Source organism: Danio aesculapii, chromosome 13 (genome assembly GCF_903798145.1).
Source record: "Danio aesculapii chromosome 13, fDanAes4.1, whole genome shotgun sequence".
Lineage (NCBI taxonomy): Eukaryota > Metazoa > Chordata > Actinopteri > Cypriniformes > Danionidae > Danio > Danio aesculapii.
Genome location: NC_079447.1, coordinates 2,461,223 through 2,488,047, shown reverse-complemented (window position 1 = coordinate 2,488,047; position 26,825 = coordinate 2,461,223). Strand labels below are relative to the sequence as shown.

Genomic DNA, 26,825 nt, shown 5'->3' with positions numbered 1-26,825 from the left:
CATTAAAAAATATTGCATTTTAGTTTATATTGTAAACCAAACCAACCACAGCCTGGAGAAGTATTATATTTATGTAACAAAAATACATTTATATTCAGACACCGTTTTAGAAATGTTGTAAAATGACATTCATTTTCAGATTAGTAAAATATTTAAACAAAATAGACCTTTGAAGCATTTGACATTCATGATTTAAAATATATATATTTAATAAATCTGAATATTATGCTTATATTTTACTTATTATGACCAAATTCTAATATCATCATTACATTGGGGGTCTTTTATATGCCACAAACATATAAAAGACCTCCAACCTAAAATGTAAATGAAATGTATTTAATTCAGTGTTGGTGTTTAATCCCATTTGTACTTGTATGTCGTTGTTTTGTCATAAAGAACACTTAAATAAGTTTGATTAAAGATAATTCATTTAAATGTCAATTTTTATTTTTTATAATCTTATTTACTATTTTATGCATTAAATATTTTTATTTTCTGCCAACTTTTCCATGGACCATCTGATATTATTCTGCAGACCCAGTTTGGAAATCCCAGCATTAAAACAGTTTATTAAACCTGGAATGAATCAATAAAACCCTTAAAAGTGCTCTGCAGAAAACCATTAACATCCTACCAAACAGACATCAAAAAAGTCAGATGGTTTTCTGACTCAAGCTGTTCTGATGCAAAGAGAAAAATGTCTCCAGATTTAGTCTGATGTCTTTAGCGTGTGGCCTGTCCTCTGGTGTCACGGACAGCATCTTCTCTATGAATTTATTCTAAACAAAAAACAAAACAAAATTACAGACTGAACTCAAAGAAATCCCATCAATCTTTACTTGAAAATCAAATGTCTTACTTCAGCTGGATATCTCTCACAAAACTGCTCAGGAAACTTTTGATTTCTCAAATTTGTCCAGATCTGCAATATCAAAAACATGAATTAATCAATCAATTCTTAAAAAAAAATACAGGTAGTGCTGGACAAAAATTAAACCCATCCAAAATAAAAGTTTGTTTTGAGATAATTTAGGTGTGTGAACTGTGTATTTTTTTGTTTTACATACATTTGTATATTTGTTTTGTATATATATTTTGGGGTTTGGTTCTCCATGATGCCCCTAGCAAGATGCCACCCTGGGCGATCGCCCATATTGCCCATGCCTAAATCCACCACTGTATATATACCGGTGAGTATATAAATATATATATACACACACACACACATACACATATACACACACATATATATATATATATATATATATATATATATATATATATATATATATATATATATATATATATATATATATATATATATATAACAATAAACACACTCCCCGGCCACTTTATTAGGTACACCTGTCCAACTGCTTGTTAACGCAAATTTCTAATCAGCCAATCACATGGCAGGAATTCAAAGCATTTAGGCATGTAGACATGGTCAAGATGATCTGCTGCAGTTCAAAGCGAGCATCAGAATGGGGAAGAAAGGGAATTTCAGTGACTTTGAATGTGGCATGGTTGTTGGTGCCAGACAGGCTGGTCTGAGTATTTCAGAAACTGCTGATCTACTGGGATTTTCATGCACAACCATCTCTAGGGTTTACAGAGAATGGTCTGAACAAGAGAAAATATCCAGTGAGCGGCAGTTCTGTGGGCGCAAATGCCTTGTTGATGCCAGAGGTCAGAGGAGAATGGCCAGACTGGTTCCAGCTGATAGAAAGGCAACAGTAACTCAAATAAGCACTCGTTACAACCGAGGTCTGCAGAAGAGCATGTTTGAACACACAACACGTCCAACCTTGAGGCGGATGGGCTACAGCAGCAGAAGACCACACCGGGTGCCACTTCTGTCAGCTAAGAACAGGAAATTGAAGTGTGTATCACACCGGATGCACACGGCACGCACATGACAGTTGGAAGTATCGCACACCAGACGCGCACATTTACATGTTATTTAAAGTGAAACTATTCAGATGGCGCTCTGTGGCGCAGGAGAAATATGAACAGTATGTCATGGCTGGGATTTGCGGCGCCGGTGTGTGTAACCTGACAGAAACCTTTGTTAAGAATTCTGAAATGCTTATCGCTGCGTGGCGCTACACAGTGCGTAGCCGAGCGGGTCATCTGGTGTGCGACCCCCTTGAGGCTACATTTCACACAGACTCACCAAAACTGGTGTATATATTTACACACACACATAGGCATGTATTTATTTGAGAAAATGTTTATTTGTGTTTATTTATGTTTATAAATGTTTATTTAGATAAAAACAAATTGTGTATATTTTATGTACTGTATGAGTGTGCACTGTATGAGTGTGCATACATATACATAATAAATATATATATGTGTATATATAAGTGTGTATATATATATATGTGTATATATAAGTGTGTATATGTATATATATATATATATATATATATATATATATATATATATATATATATATATATATATATATATATATATATATATATAGTCAAAACAAACTTTTTTGGATGCAATTAATCGTGATTAATCTTTGCCCAGTACTAAATATAACATAGTAATATAAAAAACAAATAAACATTTCAAATAATCAATAAACCCATTATAAATGGCAGCACGGTGGCGCACTATGTAGCACGATTCCTTCACAGCAAGAAGGTCGCTGGTTCGAGCCTCGACTGGGTCAGTTGGCATTTCTGTGTGGAGTTTGCATGTTCTCCCCGTGTTGGTGTGGGTTTCCCCCACAAGCCCAAAAACATGTGGTACAGGTGAATTGGGTAAGCTAAAATGTCCGTAGTGCATGTGTGTGAACGAGTGTGTGTGGATGTTTCCCAGTGATGGGTTGCAGCTGGAAGGGCATCCGCTGCGTTGAACATATGCTGGGTCAGTTGGCGGTTAATTCCGCTGTGGCAACCCCAGATCAATAAAGGGAGTAATCCAAAAGTATAAATGAAACAATACTGACCTTTGCTCTCTCCATCCCAGAAGACATGTTCCACAGCATTTCAAACCACATCAGTCCAAGGGGAAAAATGTCTGTTTTTTCATCATATTTCCTCAGATTTTCCTACAAAAAATAAAATCTCTTATTTATTCTACTTATTTACTTTATTCATTTATTATTTATTTGAATGATTTCATGTTAGTTTTATTTTAATTAAACATCTTTATCCATTTAAAAAAGGACATCTATAAAAAAATACTTATTTAAAATAAACTAAAACAACCACTCTTGAGTTTTTTGGGGGAGAACTTATCTTGTTTTACATTAAATCCATTTAAATTTGTAAAAACTAATAAGATATTGATAACTTAATTCCTTCATGTTCTCTCAACACAAACTGATTGTGTGGAACCCAGCATTTGTATGTACAGTGTATATAAAATTCATTTATTTTCCTTCGGCTTAGTCCCTTATTTACCAGAGGTCGCCACAACAGAATGAATCGCCAATTATTCCAGCATATGTTTCACGCAGTGGATGCCCTTCCAGCTGCAACCCAGTACTGGGAAACACCCACACACACTTATTCTCACACACATACACTCATATACTACAGCCAATTTAGCTTATTCAATTCCCCTAAAGCGCATGTGTTTAGACTGTAGGGGAACCGGAGCACTCATAGGAAACCCAAAACAATATGGGGAGAACATGCAAACTCCATACAGTAATGCCAACTGATCTAGCCGGGACTTGAACCAGTGACTTTCTTGCTGTAAAACCACAGTGCTAACCACTGAGCCACCATGCAGCCCCATGTAAATACTCATAAAGTCTTCATAAAATGTGCTAATACAAGCTGTTATAATCTTTGTGAAAAAGCCAGAAGTTTAAATATGTCACCTGTTCAGGACTCATATATGTGAGTGTGCCTTTCCTCTTTGACCGCTCTATAGGATCTCCGCTGGGATTCTTCTGAGCTGCCACCAACCCAAAATCTCCAATCTTCACTATGCCGTCATTGAACAATATGTTATCAGGCTAAAATAAAAGCATACGGTATTAGAAAAATGCTTATTTTAAACACAATATTCTACCAGATAGAAAATATCTCCTATATGATGTTGAACAGATTTTTTCACAGTATTTCCTATAATATTTCTTCTTCTGGAGAAAGTCTTTTTGTTTTATTTCAGCTAGAATAAAAGCAGTATTTAATTGTTTTAAACCCATTTTAAGGTCAATATTATTACCCCCCTTAAGCAATATTAGATTTGGATTGTCTCCAGAACAAACCACTATTATACAATGACTTGCCTAATTACCCTAACTTTACCCTAATTAACCTAGTTAAGCCTTTAAATGTCACTTTAAGCTGTATAGAAGTGTCTTGAAGAATATCTAGTCTAATATTATTTACTGTCATCATGACAAAGATAAAATAAATCAGTTATTAGAAATGAGTTATTAAAACTATTATGATTAGAAATGTGTTGAAGAAATCTCTCCGTTAAACAGAAATAGGGGAAAAATAATACAGGGGGGCTAATAATTCTGACTTTATCTGTACCTTCAAGTCTCTGTGGATGAGATTGTTTGAATGGATGTATTCCACCCCACTGCTGATCTCATAAAATATCTGATGGATTTCCAGAGCGATTCTTTGCTTTCCACCGTAATTTCTCTCCTCTATCCATGACGTCAGTGTTCCTCCCTCACAAAACTCCATCTGAATAAATAAATATGTCCTGATGCAGATGAAAGGAAGAGAAAGCATACGGAGGTTCATGGAATTAATCTTGAACGTTGTAATGTACATTATTGTTTAAAGGTGCCTTCATTTACACACTCATTTACACACACACACTAATACACTACGGTTAAGTTAGTTCACCAATTCACCTACAGCTCAAGTGTTTGGACCGTGCGGGAAACCGGAACATCCGGAGGAAGCTTACGGCAACATGGGGAGAACATGCAAACTCAGAAATGCCAACTGACCGGACTCAAACCAGCGACCTTCTTGCTGTGAGGCGACTAGTGCTAACCACTGAGCCACCATGGCACCACATAGGTTAAATTGTTCTATCATATCTACATTGGTATGTGGCTTTGGTAAGTGCAAACATTCTGCAGAAACTGTTTTAAATTTATAACCACGGAAATTACCCCTAGAATGAAAAGAGAAGGTTTGACCATATTTGGAAGGGTCATGAATATTTATGAGTTCTGCTCTGATGCTCAGCAGCATATTAAGGATCCTGTGTGGATTGTAACAGTCTGTGTTTTTGTTTTTTTACCTGGATTTACATGAGAACGAGAAAAATGACATGTTTGAGGCTCACTTCATGCCCATTTCCATGTACTGACCCTATATTATTTAACTGTGCCTAGGTATATGCAGATTTTCATTGTATGAAAAACACCACACCATACTTGATTTTATATCATGAAGTTTGCTGTTAGTGTTTGAACCAAACTATCAATTTATTTTAAGCTCATCTTCTGACTTGTACAATTGGTGGTTATACTGTAATCAAACTGCATCTTTGAGAAACTGCTAGGTAATTTTACATTATAGACATGTTGTAAAGCTGCATCTATTTTCATTCATTCAATTATTTACCATAGGCTTAGTCCCTTATTTATTAGGGGTCGCCACAGCGAAATGAACCGCCAACTATTCCAGCATTTGTTTATGCATCCGCTGCCCTTCCAACCCAGTACTGGGAAACACCCATACACTCATACATTACCGCCAATTTTGTTTACCCAATTCACTTATAGTGCATGTGTTTGGGGGAAACCGGAGCACCCGGAGGACACCCATGCCAACACGTGAAGAACATGCAAACCTCACACAGAAATGCCAACTGACCCAGCCGGGACCCAAACCAGTGACCTCCTTCTGTGAGGCGACAGTACTAACCACTGAGCCACCGTGTCACCTTCATTTATATTCATTCATTCATTTTCTTTTCAGCTTACTCCCTTTATTAATCTATGGTCGCCACGGCGGAATGAACCGCAAACTTATCCAGCATATGCTTTACACAGCAAATGCCCTTCCAGCCACAACCCATCACTGGGAAACATCCATACACACTCATTCACACACATGCACTACGGATAATTTAGCTTACCCAAGTCCCCTATACCATGTTTTTGGACAGCGAAATGAACCGCCAACTATTCCGGCATTTGTTTTATGCATCGGCTGCCCTTCCAACCCAGTACTGGGAAACACCCATACACTCTCACATTCACACAAACACTCATACATTACCGCCAATTTTGTTTACCCAATTCACTTATAGTACATGTGTTTGGGGGAAACCGGAGCACCCTGAGGAAACCCACACCAACACAGGGAGAACATGCAAACTCCACACGAAAGTGCCAACTAACCCAACCGGGGCTCGAACCAGCAACCTTCTTGCTGTGAGGCTATTCACTGCGCCACTGTTCTGCCCTCATTTAAATTAATTAAATTGAAAAGTAAACAATAAAATAACATAAAAAAGTACAAATAAAACCTGGATTCACAAGGAAATTTTAATTCCTTTTGACGTTCTGTCATAAACGTATAGCTAACAGCAAACAAACTCACTGATTTGAAGGATCACACTGTCCACCGGCTTTAGCAGAGGATGTTGATCTGAAATCAGACACATTTACATTAACGCATTTGGCAGATGCCTTTCCTAAATAAACATCTGTTTTCATATGAAGAGACCTGTACACACTTGGTTGAGATAAGACTTTCCATTCCTAATGTGACATCATCACTGACATCATCATCATCATCCTCATCACTAGCACTTCTCTCATCAGTATCATCAGTGTCAGTTGAAGAACCTGTTGTGCTGAAAGTAAAACACGTAAACATCATTACAGTGAAGAGCTGAGTGTTTCGGTCTACAGTGTTGAAGATTTGCTTACTTTGACTTTTCGTTTGTTTCTAGGTTTGACATCCAGTTGTCAGAATCAGGCCAGCACGTGAAGTACCGCACTATGTTTGGGTGATCTAGTCGAGCCAATGCCTTCACCTCAGGTTCAGCTTCACTGTTTTAATATTTAAAAAAACATACATATATGCATTAATAAATAAATAAGTGCAAGAACAAACAAATGCATGAAAATATACTGTATGTCACGAATGCATACATAAATATACACTGTAAGAAGTATCCATAAATGAGCTGTTTTCAGTATTTTGTGACTCATGTTTTTATTTTTCTCCGATTACTTATGCTGTTGAATTGCATTCTGGGATCTTGATCTTTCTTCTAACAACTTTTAACCTTGAAAAGTGTGAAAAGGTGACTTTTATGATCATTTTTAATAGATTAAAGGGCCCCTGTTATGCATAAAAAGGTTTTGGGGGTCTCCAACAACAGGCTGATCTGCATGCAATGTCAAAAAACACTTTTATTGTCTTATAATCTGCGTTTATTTTTACCTAATTATCCCAGCGACTCCCATATGATTTGTTCAGCGATTAATTAGTTCCCAAACCCCTTCTTAGTGCGATGCTAATCTGCGCTGAATGGTTCGATGAGCCAGTCTGTTGTGATTGGTCGACAGCGTTCAGAGCAAACAGAGAGAAACGCCCACCACGGCTTATCAACATTATTGAAGTAGTCAGAGTGCAGAGTGTATGTGTGAGCCCAGTGCAGGAGTGCATTAAAGCAACATTAATATAAAAATATAAACAGCAGCACATTGCTCTATTCTTAACCATGACACACATTCAGTATTAATCCACACAGCGGCAAAAGCTGAACTATTTTGAAACTTGACCGCCGCATGTATGTAGGAACAGCTGACGGTGGCCATAGCAGTGACAAACAGCAGTGGATCGGGAGCTCACATGCGCATTTAAATCCATAAACAAAGTGGCACACGTCATGTTTTCAACATGATTTTAGATGTGATATTAGAATATATAAGAGTTAACCAGATACAGGACAAGCCGTGTGGAGTGATTACAACAAAACACAATTAAATACATCATTTGCAAGCTAGAGAAACAAGAAGGCAGCCATTTTAATCACACTTACTTATATTGTGAAATGGAGGAAGAAACTGATCCATGAACTGTGTACTGTAAAGTTTGGGGGTTCAATTTTCCAAGGTCTGTATGCACAGCAAATGGGCGGGGCTTGAGTTTCATTTCGACGTCACACAGACACGGCTAAAGATTCGTTACCCCCACGATTCATTTGAATCACTCTGAGTCAACTCTTTTATAGTTGAATCAACAGTTTTAAAACATGGCGCACTTTCAGATTTAAGCCTTAGCTTTATATACAGTATCACCTCACTTTGAGCTGTATTACACACTACATAGAAAAGTCATTTTCAAAAACCCATAATAGGGGCTCTTTAAAGTGCTGAATTGTCTGGGTTGGTGTTGTATATTACGCTACAAACCCCTTGTAATAAACTGCAGCACATTTTCTGTTATTATACAGACTTATTCCTCCAGATATTATTTCTTATACATTAACATAATATTTCAAGCTACTAAAATGTCAATAAAAGTCACTTTGTTGAACTGTAGAGTTGAATTTTCAACATCAGAAGTCAACAGAGCAGAGATCAACACTCTATAATGCAATTCACAACCACAAATATAGCCAAAATACATAAAATACAGAAACTGTTCATTTACAGATATATTTTACAGTGTACACTACCAGTCAAAAGGTTTAATATACCATGATTTTTAATATTTTAAAAGAAGTCTCTTAGTATAATAGTAGAAATACACAAAAAGCAGAAGAAAACATGAAAAAGTATAACATGCATGGATTTATAAAATATATAAACATGCATACGGTTTATAATAAAATACAAAAAATATGGAACAATAAATAAATACATGCATGAATATGAAAAAACTCTTGTACGACATAATCATAAGTGATTGAGGTAAAATTGGTTCTATAGACCATTTTGAAGGATGTAAACAAACACAATGGTCCCCGTGTATTTCCTGTTTTACATTTATTTCTATAGCTTCGAAGAATCCAAAAAGAGCCACATATTGATAAAAAATGTTATGACAGCTGTTTTAACATTTAGTTCTGACTGAATCGCCTCTTGTTACAGTTTTGAAATAGTTTGCTAACAAGCAGGAAATGTTCATGGGCCAATGACATGACCACACATTGAAATGGTCTATATTCAAACATTCTGACTTTCTCCTCAAAAATGGAATTTCAGAAAAGTATTCTTTGCCAATTCTAACCAGGTAAATCATATCATCAACAACTATCAAAGTACAACATTGTTCACAGTCAATTATAGTGCTAATGTTGTTTTGAAGAATTAGTTAGATGCGATTTCAGACACAATATTCAAAGTAGCATGGTATATGGTATATCTGTTATATACCATATGGAGCATCCCAACTAATAAAGTGTGGTATATATGGAGCATCCCAACTAATGAAGTGTGGTATATATGGAGCATCCCAACTAATGAAGTGTGGTATATATGGAGCATATATAACCATGGAGCATGGTGTATATATGGAGCATCCCAACTAATGAAGTGTGGTATATATGGAGCATCCCAACAAATGGAGCGTGGTGTATATGGAGCATGTCACTGAATAAATGTGCGAATTTAAAACCAACTTTACCTCATTCACAAGTGTTCATTCTAAGATGAGTCATGAGCTCATGATATGAACTTACCAGTTAAACTCGACTCTCTTCACAGCATAGATCTTGTCATCAATCTTATGTTTTACTTTGCAAACAAAACCATAGCCTCCATCACCAAGCTCTTCGATCACATCAAAAGTTTGAGACATCCTGCAGAGTAGAAGACACAGCAATAACAATAATAAGCTCTGGAAAGGCGCTATATAAATAAAATGTATTGTTATTAATATTATTATTATTATTATTAACAGCAATAGACAATTTAATTATGCATCATTCCCATAAACAAAACACGGATTTAATGGTATTAACATAAAAATACTCTACTGCATAACAGTGTTTTTGGACCATATATAGTAAAATACTAAAATTAACATAGACTATATAATATAAAGGGACTTTGGAATTAATCAGTTGTGGTGATTTTATAGTTGCTATGGTAACAACCATAATAAACAACAACTACTAATAAAAACAAATGCCCCAATATGCGTATATTATACCAAAATACACCAGTTTACTGTAGTAAAACTACTACAAACTAATAAAATGATATATTTTACACAATATAATACACTTATGGTAATATTTACAGTACTAAAACAGTATTTTTCAATGTGGCATGTCAGGTCAAGTATGCTCACCCTGAAAACGAAGTCAGTTTGTGACCACTGGAGGGGGAAAAAGAACAGGATTTAATCGATGACAAGTGCAAAGTTTCATTATAGGTAAATTAAAACACACAAACCTGTCACTTCCATTCCTCTCCTGGTCATTTTTCAGAGTCCACATGTGGCTTTTACTGCATTTGCGTACCTCACCTTTCTCCATCAAGCTGTACAATAGTTTATTTGTTGATTGTGTTTGTTGTCCCAGTTTGCTGGCGATATGAGAGGCTTTTAAACCTCCTGATTTCAGCAGATCCATCACATGTTTTTCTTCAAACGCGTCTCTTGTCATCTCAGGCTTTATTTGCTCTGGTTTGGCTTTTTGTACGTCATTCATCCTCTCCACCAGATCCCAGACTGGCCGCTTATTGTTTTCCACTGTTTTAAAAACCTGATTTGACGTCTGTAGGCTGTATAAATGCCTGTTCACGGTGGATTTCTCTAATTTTAATTCTTTAAAAATGTCCTGTACGGTGCTCCTGCCGTGTCTCCTCAGGTAATCACAGATCTTCCTCTCTATTTCATTTTCTGCGGACATTTTTGCCATTTTGTCTGTCAGAATGTTGTATTCCACCTCCTCTGGTCGGTCTAGAGTCCTTAAACGCCCAGATTCTCGTGTTAAAGTAGGCTTGTCCAGCTTTCGGTTTCGATTCCTGCTCCGTTTCGTCCGTCAGCTGCATAGACTAACCTTTTCTGATGTTACGGTCTGTAGACCCGCCCATCGGGTGGCGTGTCATCATGGAGGGCGTGGTCCAGGGCGGAGTCAGTGAACACATTACTTATTCCCCTTCTCTCCTCCATTGGAAATGAATAGCGGTAACCAGGAGTTAAAGAGCCCATATTATGGGTTTTTGAAAATGCCCTTCCATGTAGTGTGTAACACAGCTCTAAGTGAAGTGAAATATCCAGCTAAGGCTTAAATCTGTAAGTGTACAGTGTTTAAAACTATTGATTCATCTATAAAAGAGTCGACTCATAGTGCTTCAAACGAGTCGTCTTGATAACGAGTCATTAGGTGTTTCGCGATGACGCAGCCACGAAACACAAGCCTCGCCAGTAGTTACGCACGCAAACCAGGGAGATTTGAAACCTGCGGCCCGCCCACTAACACAGAAAAAACACTAGACACACACACAGACGCCGCCGGTCGAATGAAGTCACGCTGTGCTCAGATGGATAATATTGACAGTCTCTACCCAAAGATGAAACTGTGAAGAGTCAGTGGTTGAGGTTTATTCACTAGTGTAAGTAAGTGCGATTAAAATTGTTGCCTCGTTTACTCTAGCTTGCAAATTATGTATTTATTGTGTTTTGTTACTTGTTAACCTGGTACAGTACACGCGGTTACTCTTTATATTCTCTTATCACATGTAAGCCACGTTAAAAACGCGACGCGTGCCGCTTTGTTTACGGATTGAACGTTAAAGGCTTTTGTGAGCTCGCGTTCCACTGCCGTTTGTCGTTGCTATGGCGATCGTAAGCTAGGAGACTCGCGTCGCTTTCCCTAGTTCTGAGGAGCGTTGTGTGTGTGTGTGTGTGTGAGAGAGAGAGAGAGAGAGAGAGAGAGAGAGAGAGAGAGAGACTCGCGTCGCTTTCCCTAGTTTTTCTGAGGAGCGTTGTGTGTGTTTGTGTGTGTGAGAGAGAGAGAGAGAGAGAGAGAGAGACTCGCGTCGCTTTCCCTAGTTTTTCTGAGGAGCGTTGTGTGTGTGTGTGAGAGAAAGAGAGAGAGAGAGAGAGAGAGAGACTCGCGTCGCTTTCCCTAGTTTTTCTGAGGAGCGTTGTGTGTGTGTGTGAGAGAGAGAGAGAGAGAGAGAGAGAGAGAGAGACTCGCGTCGCTTTCCCTAGTTCTTCTGAGGAGCGTTGTGTGTGAGAGAGAGAGAGAGACTCGCGTCGCTTTCCCTAGTTTTTCTGAGGAGCGTTGTGTGTGTGTGTGAGAGAGAGAGAGAGAGAGAGAGAGAGAGAGAGACTCGCGTCGCTTTCCCTAGTTCTTCTGAGGAGCGTTGTGTGTGAGAGAGAGAGAGAGACTCGCGTCGCTTTCCCTAGTTTTTCTGAGGAGCGTTGTGTGTGTGTGTGTGTGTGTGTGTGTGTGTGTGTGTGTGTGTGTGTGTGTGAGAGAGAGAGACTCGCGTCGCTTTCCCTAGTTTTTCTGAGGAGCGTTGTGTGTGAGAGAGAGAGAGAGAGACTCGCGTCGCTTTCCCTAGTTTTTCTGAGGAGCGTTGTGTGTGTGTGTGAGAGAGAGAGAGAGAGAGAGAGAGAGAGAGAGAGAGAGAGAGAGAGAGACTCGCGTCGCTTTCCCTAGTTTTTCTGAGGAGCGTTGTGTGTGTGTGTGTGTGTGTGTGTGTGTGTGTGTGTGAGAGAGAGAGAGAGAGAGAGAGAGAGAGAGACTCGCGTCGCTTTCCCTAGTTTTTCTGAGGAGCGTTGTGTGTGTGTGTGTGTGTGTGTGTGTGTGTGTGTGTGAGAGAGAGAGAGAGAGAGAGAGAGAGAGAGACTCGCGTCGCTTTCCCTAGTTTTTCTGAGGAGCGTTGTGTGTGTGTGTGTGTGTGTGTGTGTGTGTGTGTGAGAGAGGGAGAGGGAGAGAGAGAGACTCGCGTCGATCTCCCCAGTTCTTCTGAGGAGGGTTGTGTGTGTGTGTGAAAAAAGCCTTACACTATGAAGCGCGTGTGCACTGTGACTACTTTTATATTGTTGATTACCAGCTGGGCATTTCACTCTGTCTCGTGCTGAAGCCTGTCACTGTCGACCAATCGCAGCAGGCTGTCATCGGTCCAATCAGCGCAGATTAGCTTCGCGCTGAGGAGGGGGTTGGGAACAAATGAATCGCTGAACGATTCATATGGGAGTCGCTGGGATAATTAGGTAAAAATAAATGCAGATTATAAGACCATCAAAGTGTTTTATGACCTTGCATGCATATTAGACTGTTGTTGGAGACCCTTACAACCTAAATATGACCCTATTTCATGTATAATATGGGCTCTTTAAAGCCGAAAACTGCTTTTTACATCGAAAAGGACACCCCTGCCAGATTAAACACACCCTTTCCTTAAAATTTAAACTTGATTGACTAATCCAAGCCATTTCTCCAACAAATATTAATGTTACCATTAAATAATCAACCTAATAATCCATTATTGATACTTAGATGAAAATAAATGATTTGTGTGTGGGTGTATATATATATATATATATATATATATATATATATATATATATATATATATATATATATATATATATATATATATATATATACACATACATACAAATAAACGTATCTATGCAAAAAAGTTTTTTATGTATAGTCTTGTTTTTGTTTTATGTATGTGTTTTACATATACCTAATGAAGATAAAACACACACACACACACACACACACACACACACAGACACACACACACACACACACTTTTGTTTTAGACGTAATAGGTCGTAGTTAATCTTTGCCCAGCATAATAGTAATTAATACAATATTAAAATGAATAGAATATTGCAAAAAATGTGGAAAATACATCATTTTATGATTTAATCTGAGAAATATCGCTAAATTACAAGTATGCCATCTCAGATGCAGAAAAGTTAGTTCATGCCTTTATGACTTCTAGGCTGGATTACTGTAATGCTATGTTCGTTAGTTGCCCAGCATTCTCTATTAACAAACTTCAGCGAGTACAAAATGCAGCTGCCAGAGTTCTTACCAGGTCTAGAAAATAGACCAGGTAAGGTCTATTTTCCGGCGCCTAGACTGCAGCTCTGCACAAGATGTTTGGCCATAGGAGAAATGGTCATGCCCTGGTTTCTCTCAAGGTTTTTTATCCTTCACTTTTGCCAATTGGTGAAGTTTGTTCCTCCACTGTCTCCACGGTGGGGACTTGTAGAGCTGCGCATCATTGGATTTGCTCTTCAGTGTTTGGACTCTCAGCAGTGATTATTAAACCACACTGAACTGAGCTAAACTGAACTACACTGTTTCAATTCATTATAATCTTCTATGTGAAGCTGCTTTGACACAATCTACACTGTAAAAGCGCTATACAAATAAAGATGAATTGAACTGAATTAGCATATAGGATAGCAAAACATAACATATAAAGCTTAAAATATAATAATAATCTAAAATAGCTAGTAGTATAAAACTCTTTTCATTTCATTCAAAATCATTTTCAATCATTCATAAGCCTAGAATAATAGCACAAGAGTGTTTATACAGTAATGCAGCTTACAATTTGGCCCTAAAATTGCTGTTTGAAATGTTTATACTTCAAACCACTATGTTTACTTGATTGATTCCTTAGTAGATATTAAGGAAGATGTGAATTATTAACTGTTTAACTAAGCAAGGAAATTTTCTTATATTTTTCTTCTGGAAAAAGTCTGATTTCTTTTCGTTTGAAACAAAAAGTAGTTTTTAAGATGCTTACAAATATTTTTAGGGTCAATTAAGATTTCTTTGTTTTGGTTAGCTACAGTTCAGTTCAATTCACCTTGATTTCTCTAGTGCTTTTACAATGTAGATTGTGTCAAAGCAGCTGAATGTCATGATTACCAGCGATCTCTAACCACCAGAGGTCGCTGGTAAGCACTCACTTTCACATGGACTACATCTTATGAACTACATATTCAATCATGCCACGCACACACACACCTGCTTCAAGTCTCCACTGATTAGACTCCCACAGCTGATGAGTAAGGTGAAGCTGCAGGCCAGGAGACCCATCCGCACGCTCAGACCTGCACACACAGACCTGCACTTCCAGACCTATCATTTTCTCAGACAGTGCCACCTGCTGTTGGGTTGGGTGAAGCGGCAGGTACGGAGACGCAACTGCACGCTCAGACAAGCACTTTCTAGCAAGTAGCAACATCAGACACACGCTGTAAGGTTATTGATTATTAAAGCGATTACTGAAAATGACCAGGTTTTATAGCATAAATCAATGTGGTGTAAAATATTACACTAACAAACAATAATTTTAGTGTTTGATTTGATCAAAATTTGTGCCAAAAGATAGTATTATTTTAGGATATTTACAGCTTGCTCTTATTTTCAGTGTTATTGGGACACTTTTCTAGCAATGTTTTCTGGCAAAATAAACGTTAAAGTAAAAATGTTAAAATAAAATGTTTAATATATAACGCAATTATTGTTTGAAAGATATTTTAGTGCTATGTAGGTCTACTGTACATATTACTGTATTTTCTATCTGAAAGTGTTAGCACAGAAAATAAGAGTAACACAATAACAGTTAAACAATTATTAATAAGTTCTGTAATGATTACAAATAAGTCAATATGAGCTCTCTAAGGTTGAAGCAAAAATAATTTGTTTCTGACTTGTGAATTTTTTCCCCAGATAGATATTACAATTGAAAGCCAACACTAACACAGTGCACCAAATGCTGCAGATATTTCAACTGTTTTTTGCTCTAGAAATGAAAAATCTCCCTAACAAGAAAGTAAAGCATTTATTTTATTTGATGTTATTTTCTACGTAAAAACATTATTATTAATCCAATAATTATTTTTCACTATTTTTCTCTGCATTTTTTACAGCTTGATGATTTGCAGAACCTAATGAAAATTATACAAAAATAAAGTTTGTTGTGAAAAATTACTCAGAGTACTATAGTTTATTGTATGTTAAGAAATGTATTGTATATGAAGATAATATTTATTCCCTCAACTCAATACGAAACGGTGATAAATGATTAAAAAACAATAAAAAAAATATTGAAGTAACTGAACAATATCTATTTACAAATACAAACAAAAACAAAATCTAGTATGTTTAATACTTCATATAATAATGTATTTAATCATAGCGTAATATTTTATAGTAGAAAAAAATAGTTTTAGTTACAATTTAAAAGCAGCTGATTTCAGGTCAGTCGATCTTTCAAACAGCAGGTGGCACTGAAAGGTCTGGAAGTGCAGGTCTAGCCGTCTGAGCGTGCAGGTCTGAGCGTGCGGTTGGGTCTCCGGGCCTGCAGCTTCATAATGTTGCAGCTGATGCAGCTTCTGGACTAATCACACACACTACTTTAACAGCACACACACTCACTTCCTGGCTGAGTCTTGTTTACCTGTAAAGTGAAAATTCAACGCGTTTTCCTTAGTCTTGGTTCTCCGTGTTTTGACCCTTGCCAAGTTAATCTGTTTGTCCATGTTCACTGCCTGCCTTCCGACCTCTCGCCTGTTATAGTGACTGCGATTCTGCCGTTATTCACCAGTGTTGACCCTTGCTTGCCCGACTACCGAATAAACATGCACTTGGATCCCAACGTTGTCTCTGTCATCCACGTGTTACACTGAACATGGAAGTTCTAGTAAATTAAAACTGTGTCAGTCCAGTGTTCAGAGTTTAGTTCAGTTCAGTTCAGTGTGGTTTAATTTTCACTGCTGAAAGTCCAAACACTGAAGAGCAAATCCATCAATACGAAGCTCCACAAGTTGGTAAAATCTAGATCTGATATGCGGCCGACCGGAAGAGCGATATATTAATAAAGCAGCATTTTTTTAATGGCACTGAACAGTAATTAATAGTTTTACAGTACTGTGACGGTTGGGTTTAGGGTTGCGCTGGGAGTAGGGGTTAAAAAAATTCAATTTATTGGGTAATTTAATAGATAACATAAATAATACTCTGTACAAATACTGTTTTTACATTACTGTGATGGTTGGGTTTAGAGTTGGGGTGGGAGTAGACCTTAATAAAAAACAATAAATGTGAAATTTAATAAATAACAGAAATAATTCTCATTAACCTCCGACCGCAAACGTATCCGATCTAACAACAACCCCACAAGTCCCAAACAGAACAAACAATGACAGGTCAGAACAAGTTTATTTATTTTAATAATGAATGACAATAACAAATAAGTTCACCAATATTTTGACTTTTTATTTAATGTCAATGTACAGGGTTCTTACACCTTTTTCAAAGTCAAATTTTAGCCCTTTTCAAGCACTTTCCAGGTGAAATCTTCCAGCACTTTATAAGTGTGGCAAATGACACTTACAAACACACACATTTATTAACATTCTCATTTGAAAGAGCGCAGATTAAAAAAAAAAAAGCGACAGTCAGATCCCGCTTCAAGCACTTGCACAGACTCCAGTTTTCACTTTATGCAAAAGCAAAGAGATTTATTTAAAGTTTTTATTATCACCCATTTAATAAGGATTATGAAGCACTTTTCAAACCTTGAATACACTAGAATAAAAATCAAGCATTTTCAAGGATCTCCAGCACCCATAAGAACCCAGCATACACTGTAAAACACATCTGTTAATGAACAGTTTCTGTATTTAGTATTTATTTGTGGTTGTGAATTTTGCATTATAGGATGTTGATCTCTGCTCTGTCCACTTCTGATATTGAAAATTCAACTCTACAGTTTAACAAAGAGACTTTTATTGACATTTTATTCATTTAAAATAATATAACACCAACCCAGACGATATATCACTTTAAACTATTAAAAATGTTAACAAAGACCCCTTATTTTAAACTCCCGGGCGGTGCGGGGGCTCAGTGGTTAGCACTGTGGCCTCACAGCAAGTCATTCCATTCATTCATTCATTTTCCTTGGGCTTAGTCCCCTTATTCATTGGGGGTCGCCACAGCGGAATGACCCGCCAACTTATCCAGCATAAGTTTTACGCAGCGGATGCCCTTCCAGCTGCAACCCAGTTCTGGAAAACACTCATACACACTCATTCATACATACACTCCGGCAAATTTAGTTCATCAATTCTCCTATAGCGCATGTGTTTGGATTGTGGGGGAAACCAAAGCACCCGGAGGAAACCCACACCAACACTGGGAGAACATGCAAACTCCACACAGAAATGCCAACTGATCCAGCTGGGACTCGAACCAGTGACCTTCTTGCTGTGAGGCGACAATGCTAGCCACTGAGCTGATTTATCAGAATGATCTACAGTTACAGATTATGCAAAGCAGATGTGTACAATAAGACAAAACTTTTCTTGAAAAGCTGATGGACTCAACTACTCTTCCAAAAGCAAAGAGAGTGAAGCGAAGCCAACAGTATGTCATCCTTTTTTAATTTATGAAGACATGCAGAATGAATACAGTAACGAAACAGCATGATCAAGAGCTTTAGACTAGAGATAATTCACCCAAAAGGATCATTTACTCACCATTTACTAAACATCAAGTGTTTCCAAACATTCACGAGTTTCCTTTATCTGTTGAACACAAAAGAAGATATTTAGAAAAATGTTAGAAACCTGTAACCATTGACTAAAAATAAATACAAAGGAAGTCAATGGTTAAAGGTTTCCAACATTTTTCTAAATATCTTTTTTTGTGTTGAACCGAAGTAGGAAACTCAACAGGTTTCAAACAAGTGAAGGCTGAGTAAATTCATTCATTCATTTTCCTTCTGCTTTCAGGGGTCGCCACAGTGGAATGAACCGACAACAATTCCAGCATATGTTTTACACAGCAGATGCTTCTCCAGACGCAACCCAGTACTGGGAAACACCTATACACTCTCATTCACACTCATACACAATGGCCAATTTAGTTAATCCAATTCACCTATAGACCATTTCAAAGCATGTCATTGGCCCATGAACGTTTCCTGCTGGTTATCAAACTATTTCATAACTGTAACAAGAGGCAATTCAAGCATATCATAATGTTAAAACAGCTGTCATAACATTATTTATTAATATGTGGCTCTTTTTGGATTTGCAGAAGCTATAGGATTTAAAAATGTACAACAGGAAATATGCTGGGACCATTGTGTGTTTGTTTACATCCCTCAAAATGGCCTATAGCGCATGTGTTTGGACTGTGGGTGAAACCGGAGCACCCGGAGGAAACCCACGCCAACACGGGGAGAACATGCAAACTCCACACAGAAACGCCAACTGATCCAGCCGGGACTCAAACCAGCAACCTTCTTGCTGTGAGGACACAGTGCTAACCACTGAGCCACCCCGGCGGAGTAAATGATGACACAATTAAAATTTTTGAGTGAACTATCCCTTTAAATTGAAGATGTTTCACAATGATTGTTCTTTCTTTTGTGAAGCGCACTTCTGCAGCTGAATATGTCTGAATAGAGTGAGGAGGAGTACATGATGCAGATTAAAGATGAACTTTTGTGTAGTTTGTTTATCTGAATTGCACATTTGCCATCTGATTTGTAAGTACTTCTGTTGCTCTTACAGTGAACAGTCAGTACAGCAGAAGACAAAATTATTAGCAAATATTAATTATTAATATTCCCGAGTGATGTTTAACAGAGCAAGGTCATTTTCACAGTATTGCCTATTATATCTACTTAGTTTATTCTTTTAGTTTGGCTGTAATAAAAGCAGTTGTTAATTGCTTTGAACCCATTTTAAGGTCAATATTATTTAAAGGGCACATAGTTTACCTCTTTTTTTATGGTTTAATAATGATATTATGGTTCTTTTGAGTGTGTCAGTTTAGGTTCAGTTTAAAACACAATTCAGATTTGTTTATTATAATGTATTAAAAAGTGTCATGTTGGGGGCGTGTCCACAGCTCGCTGATTTAGGGGTGTGTTGCTTCACATGTAGATTAGTTTCGGCTTCCCGCCAACGTAACAAGAGGGCGGGGCCATGAGCTCACCTGCTCTGCGTTTGCAACAGACTCAGACAGACTGAGAGAAGGAGCAGGAGTGAGAGGATCAGCATTCAGTCGTACATGTACGACTCTGACACAGACCAAGCAGATAGTATCTGTGATGTCACCCACAGGTTTCTGAAGAATGCAAAAGAAGCTACATGCACCGACCGGGGGGATACCAAACAAAGCAAAGAGGCAGAGCGTGGGGGAGCTACAGATGCCTGCCAGCATTTTGCATAGACAGGCTTTTCCATGGGAGAAATGCTTAATACTTCATTACCTGCGACTCGTTTGTGTTCTGACCACATGTGCTTGGTTGTACACTATATCAATAAAGTGTTTAGACTTTTAAAAACACTGTAGTAATACATTGAGCCACTAAACATTGTTCTTATGACGTTTTTCTACAGGAGGAAAACGCGAATTACTTCCAAACACTTCAGATATAGTGTGTGTTAGTAAATGCAGGACTATTGATGAACTCCAGCATAACACTGTATGACAACGCTTCAGATGACTGTTCTAGAGCCTACAGCTAATCAATCTGTCACATTCTGGAGTGCTTTACAGGTCTAAAGAAAAATATTAATGATAAATGATCTTAAATAAAACAAATACATTTATAGAGACGGTAAATAAGTGTATAATTACACTCACCAGGGAAATGGAGGCCACGTGAATGGGTTATGAGCACAATTAAGTGCACACAGCATCCCATATCATCTGATAATTGTTGGAAATAATTCCAAAAGGCAGCTGACTGTGTAAAGCCACATAAAACAACACATAAATGCAACATATATGCTGAGTTCAGCAGCTAATCAGCCGGAATCAGCTGAGGTGAAGTGACGGCGACCAGCGAGACCTAGCTGCCACTCAAGTGGCCACGCCCTTAATTATGTAGACTTAATATAACCTAAAATAAAGGAAATGGATGAGTTATAAAAAAATTCACCCTCTCACAGTTGTCATGATGGGTAATAATAGCTATATGTACCAAAATGGTTCTTTGTCCCAGGCTGTAAACACTTTTTTTTCTGTTGTAAAGTTGGCCATTTTAACAGTGGGCTCAACAGAAATGTGCTCCATACGGACTAGAGGAATTTCCATGAATTGCAGTTTCAGTTCCATATTTGCTTCACGAGGGATAGCGGGAGACTGCAGCTTACTTCAGTCATGCTCTAGCAGAGCTGTTCACTGTTCCTGTCAGCGATCTCCCAATAATATCTAGCTGCAACTCAACCGCCATCAGATCGATGCGTTTCAACAGATTTAAGGTGTTTTACTGTATTTTACATTTGTCTGTATATTTTTGAATAGTAGATATTTAATAGCAGATATTCAGTCAGTCCAGTTTAAAGCAGAAGCTGGTCTTGTGCAATCTCACTGTTGACCTGTGGTTCTCTTTGAATCTGTGTATGTTTTTTTTTTTAAATATATAAAGAAGCTGGCCACGAAGTGAAAAAGGTCGAAAACCCCTGGGGCCTCATGTATCAATGCTGCGTACGCCAGATTTCACACTCACGTTTGGATTTACTAACGATGAAATGAGCGTGAGAATGTGCGCTGGTCCACGCCAACTTCATGTCTGGCATACGTGCATTTCTTGTGTGTATCCCCATTGGCGACTCCTAGAGGCAGTTGTGTTAAATTGCACACTACAAAGTATCTTTGAGCCGTGCAATGGCAGCTGTATGGGACGGGATCATCCACATGTCTAGCAGATTTAGAAGGTTTCCATACAATGCAGTTGATCAGCCAAACATTAAAGCGCAATTTGCAGCGATCGCCGGTTTTGCCAATGTAATCGGAGCGACTGACCGCACGCACATTGCAATAAAGGCGCCATCTGAAGATTGCTTGCTTTTGCCATTGCTTTTTCATTTGGTTTTGCCCAAGTAGAGTCATTAGCATATTCATACAGGGGAGGAGGCAGGGAGGGGTTTTGCACTCGTGCACGTGCGCTCAGTTTCACGTTAATTCGGATGTACAAAGAGAATATGCGTGGGATTCATACATGAGGCTCCTGGTCTACGGAACAAACCACTGTTATACATGACTTGCCTAATTACCCTGATTACTCTAGTTAAGCCTTTAAATGTCACTTTAAGCTGAATACTAGTATCCTGAAGAATAGCTAGTCTAATATTATTTACTGTCATCATGGCAAAGAGAAAAGAAATCAGTTATTAGAGATGAGTTATTAAAACTATTATGTTAGGAAAAGTGCATTAAACAGCGCTCGGGAAATATTAAAAAAGTTAATTTCACAGGGCTAATAATCTTGGCTTCAACTGTATGTGGTATACCCAAATGATCCTATAAGAGCTGGTCCATCAGACGGTCCTGAGGTCTTGATCTGTCTTCAGGAGTGTGTAATGTTGATCCAGATCCAGGATCAGCTCTGTGGCGTCTGGTCTGTCTTCAGGAGTGGGACTCAGCATTCGCTCCATCAGCTTGTGCTGTTTTTATCAGCATCAACAAAACACATGAACAAGTTAGACCATGTCTACTAGGGTTGCACGATATTGGAAAAAAATGACATGATATTTAGTTTTTCTGCGATATATATTGCGATTTGAATATAACTGCACAAGATGACTTGACTAACTCTATATGGAAAGTATTTATCATTTTGAGGCAGTGCATCTGCATAAAATATACCAAAAAAATTACCAAACAAAATAATGCACAAAGATAAAAACAACCCAGGCTCATTCTGAGAATGTAGTCCTGTGGACGTTTCTGGAGACCGCGAAATACGCAGCCGGGGGTACGTACGGCTGCATTTCATTTTTTCCTTTCCTTTCGGCGCTTGCCGGCCAGCCAGCCGGCCGCTCGCCTCCATGTGGAGGGCTTTCCCGCTGCAACCAGTTTGTCCGGTTAGCTCTTCGTGTACTCTGGCGGACTCAAGGTGCAGAGAGGGGCTGACCACGACGACGACGAGCGGGTTCGAGTCCGGGAAGAGCGGTTCCAGAAATCAGGTAAGAAAACAAAAACAAAATCCAAAAAATGAAGTGAACAAGTTCGTCACAGGGTGAGAATGTGGTCAAAATCCGAAAACGTGGTAAAAATCAGACGAGGGCTTTTCTTTTTCTGGACGGCTTTTGTGAATCGTCGTTGGTTGGGTTTAGGGACGGAGGAGGGTGGGTCAGCCGATTGGCCGGTCGCACGGCAATCATTCTGTCATCCAGGCAGACAGGCGGAAGGTCGTTCGACAGCGGCCTCTAGCGGGTTTACGCCAGAACGGCGCAGGGAAAAAGCGCACACAGCGGCCTCTCGCGGATTCGCGAAAACAAAAACTGCAAAAATACGTACCTCCCGGGACGTATTTCGCGGTCTCCAGAAACGTCCACGGGACTACGTTCTCAGAATGAGCCTGGGTTGGATAAAAATGAAATAAACAGCGCTTCACAGTTTTCGGTGGAGTCGAACAGCATTGAGGTTCAGAAACGCAATGATCATATGTAAATTAACACTGTATAGTCTGCACTGTATAAATAATTCATCAATTAATCCTTGTTAAAGTGGCAAACTTTAGAATTTCTTAGTTTAAATTTGCTTGAAATCTCACTGTCACAAGGCTTCAATAACATTAAAATGAAGGTGTTGCGTTGACAGGTGTGTTTGTTTGTGTGTCTGTCTCTCTCTCTCGCTCTCTTTCCACCTGCAGGCCCCACCCTAACTACGCAGGCGACGTGCCCTGGGATTGGAGGAGGTTACCCAGGGCGTCCTTTAAAAAGGGAACAACGGGCGTGGGGCGAGAGAGCGAGTGTTGTTTGAGATTGTTGTGATGAAGTTATTTCTGTTGCTGAGTTGTTTTTGTTGATTGTGTTTCCCGTGCTGTTGTACTAGTTTTGACTTTGTGTTGTATACCCATCCGTGTTCCCCCTTCCTATTATTTTGTTTTGATTTGTGTGTTTGTTGATTGTTAATATTGTAAATATATTATACACGGTAAGAGGCAGTAGGGGTGGACGCCACTTTTCTCTTTGTAAATATTTTCACCTGTTTTTGTTAGTCAGGGAGATAAGTGTAGATTTTGTATTTTTATTTCTGTTATTTTATTAGGTGTAGTTTCATTTGGGTGTTTAGTTAGTGTATTTTTGTTTATTATTTTTCAGTGGGTTCACCCCGAGGTAGTTGGCTTCATGTTTTTCTTGGTGATAAAAAAAGAAAAAGACAAAAAAAAAGACAAATAAAGAGACCCTACACAAAGGGGTCATTAAAAGTGAATTTTATTTGTCGGGTGTTCGTTTATGTTGCAGCCTTGACCCTAGACCAGGGTCATAACAAAGGTCTTTCAGAATCAGAAAGAGCTTTATTGCCAGGTATTTTCACACATACGAGGAATTTGTTTTGGTGACAGAGCTTCTACAGTGCAACAGGATTACAGAGACAGAACAAAAAACAGATAATAAATAAATAATAAAAATAGAAGTAAGTAGTGAATGCAAATATACAGATTGACAAGTGTATGTAGAGCTATATTATTATATACAACATTATATGTGCAGCTGTTATATGCAAATTGGCATGTAAAGTGTGTGGTTAAATAAGTTTATATGTGTATAAAGTGTATGGCAAGTAGTGATGTTGGTTTCGCAGGTTATTATCATCAAGTGTTCATGAGATGGATTGCCTGAGGGAAGAAACTGTTTCTGTGTCGGGCTGTTCTGGTGCGCAGTGCTCTGTAGCGTCGACCAGAAGGTAAAAGTTCAAAGAGGCAGTGTGCTGGGTGTGAGGGGTCCAGAGTGATTTTGGCAGCCCTTCTGCTCGCTCTGGATAAGTACAGTTCTTGGGGAGTAGGAAGAACTGTACTGTTGGGGAGAACTGTACTGTCTTCCTACTTGGGGAGTAGGAAGAACTGTAGTTTCATGCTATTAGATTAGGTCAAGTTTTATTAATCCCAACACGGCACTGCAGATTCTGCGATGTGACTATTGCAGATGTACACATTGCCATATCAATGCTGAAACCAAATACTGTGCAGCTCTTATGTCCACTCTAATACGTTTTCATTTTAAAAAGTGTCTTTTTCTCTCCGTAATGGCCTTTTGACCACACTGAGACGCTGTTTTCAGGAAATGACAACGCTGTCCAAAGGGGATAAATCTGAAAATGGTGTTTTCATGTTGCAGTGTGGACTGAGAAAATGGAGGCTTTTGAAAATGAGGATGCATTTTCAGCTAACATGGTGGACGACACTGTAAAGCAGATGTTCTGGATGCTGTCCATTTTGACAGCTTTATTAATCATGAATATAAGTTTGTAGATGATCCATATTGAGTGTCTTCAAAGCACAAAGAATGTGTACTGTGTACAGAGAATGAGTACACTGTTGACACATTTTGCCGCGACGTTTCAGAGACAGAAATAAATCCCAGGCGGATATGAGCAGGTAAAAGTCTTTTACGCCTGTGCGAATGCTCAGTCCATGAACAAATGGCTTTCAGTCATTTAAGTGTGGATTGCCATTTTTTCTGAAAATTTTTTAAATTAAATTCAATTCCCCTTTATTTGTATAGCGCTTATACAATGTAGATTGTGTCAAAGCAGCTTCACATAAAAGATCACAGTAAATAGGAACAGTGTAGTTCAGTTTTCAGTGTTTAAGTTCAGTTCAGTTTAGCTCAGTTCAGTGTGGTTTAATAATCACTACTGAGAGTCCAAACACTGAAGAGCAAATCCAACGATGCGCAGCTCTACAGATCCCGAAACATGCAAGCCAGTGGCGACAGCGGAGAGGGAAAAAAACTTCACTGATTGGCAAAAGTGAAGAAAAAAACCCTTGAGAGAAACCAGGCTCAGTTGGGCACGACCATTTTAATTTCTCCGCTGGCCAAACGTCTTGTGCAGAGCTGCAGTCTCAGCGGCGGAGGCTGGAAGCTGACTTCGCGAAGACTAAATGATAGCATAGAGATGTTTTAGAGATGTTTTCAGATTTATCTGGATTAGTATAAGTGTAGTCTTAGATAATGACCATCTTAGAACGATAGCTATAAATATAATGATAACTGTATTTGTTTTCACACCAGGAAACAATAATAATCTGTTTATTTTTTGCTTATGCTTTTATTTTTTGCATTAACCTGTTATAAACAGTAGGTGTCTTCACCTTTCCACATTTCTAGCACATCTGACCAGTGAATCCAGCTCGTGTGATCAAACAGTGAGTTAAGCGACTGTAGTAAGTGCAGTGGAATAAAAACACGAATTATTTTTCCTCAGCAGGCAAACACAAAGACGACAAAATTATACTGTATACCTGAGGTACTTTTATTGTTATACTTCAATTTACCAGCCTGGCTTGCATAAATTCCATGTATTTTTATCATTATTTTCCATGGTATAACCTAATGTTTTTTACATTGTCATTATCTTCTAAAAGAGCACCTGACATCAAGCAAAGCTTCTCCACAATGTCATCTGTAGCTTTAAATTGCACAAGCTCTTTATACTTCAGTGGATTCTGACTGGCTGTCAGTGTTTTATTGTTTATTTGTTGACGATCTTTATGGTTATAGCTGTGATCTGAACTCTGCTGTTGTTTTACATTCAGACCAAGTTTATATTTATGGTTATCATGATTGATGTGATGATGATGATAATAATAACAATAATACTTTTTATTATTATTATCATAAACCAGCAGCTTTTCTTTCTGCAAGCTTTACATTTAATACCATTTTGAGTAAATTAGTACAGCTTAAGGGCGCACTCACACTATGCTATCCGAACCGTGCCCAAGCGCGTTTCCCAGTATGTTTGTGAAGTGTGAGTGCTCTGAATCGGGCTCAGGCACGGATCAATTGGCCGGCCCTGTCACTGCATCCCACACGACTAACAATATGAATAAAGAAATCTCCACTGTGCTGAGCGAGAACTCTTCTCTTCTGTTAAAC

The 26,825-nt window shown here is 38.4% G+C and overlaps 1 protein-coding gene across 1 annotated transcript in view; it reads right to left on the bottom strand.

Moving 5' to 3' along the window:
- Positions 1-232: 232 nt before the first annotated feature.
- Positions 233-26,825, bottom strand: part of LOC130240005 (uncharacterized) — a 41,906-nt gene continuing 15,313 nt past the window's right edge. The window contains exons 19-30 of the mRNA XM_056471421.1: positions 22,263-22,382; positions 10,373-10,956; positions 10,269-10,295; positions 9,655-9,774; positions 6,890-7,012; positions 6,694-6,813; positions 6,558-6,605; positions 4,518-4,695; positions 3,851-3,988; positions 2,969-3,070; positions 863-925; positions 233-782 (exon numbers count right to left, since the gene is read on the bottom strand). Of these exons, the coding sequence (XP_056327396.1) occupies positions 657-782; positions 863-925; positions 2,969-3,070; positions 3,851-3,988; positions 4,518-4,695; positions 6,558-6,605; positions 6,694-6,813; positions 6,890-7,012; positions 9,655-9,774; positions 10,269-10,295; positions 10,373-10,956; positions 22,263-22,382 (1,749 nt within the window). The 3' untranslated portion in view covers positions 233-656. The remainder of the gene's footprint in view (positions 783-862; positions 926-2,968; positions 3,071-3,850; positions 3,989-4,517; positions 4,696-6,557; positions 6,606-6,693; positions 6,814-6,889; positions 7,013-9,654; positions 9,775-10,268; positions 10,296-10,372; positions 10,957-22,262; positions 22,383-26,825) is intronic.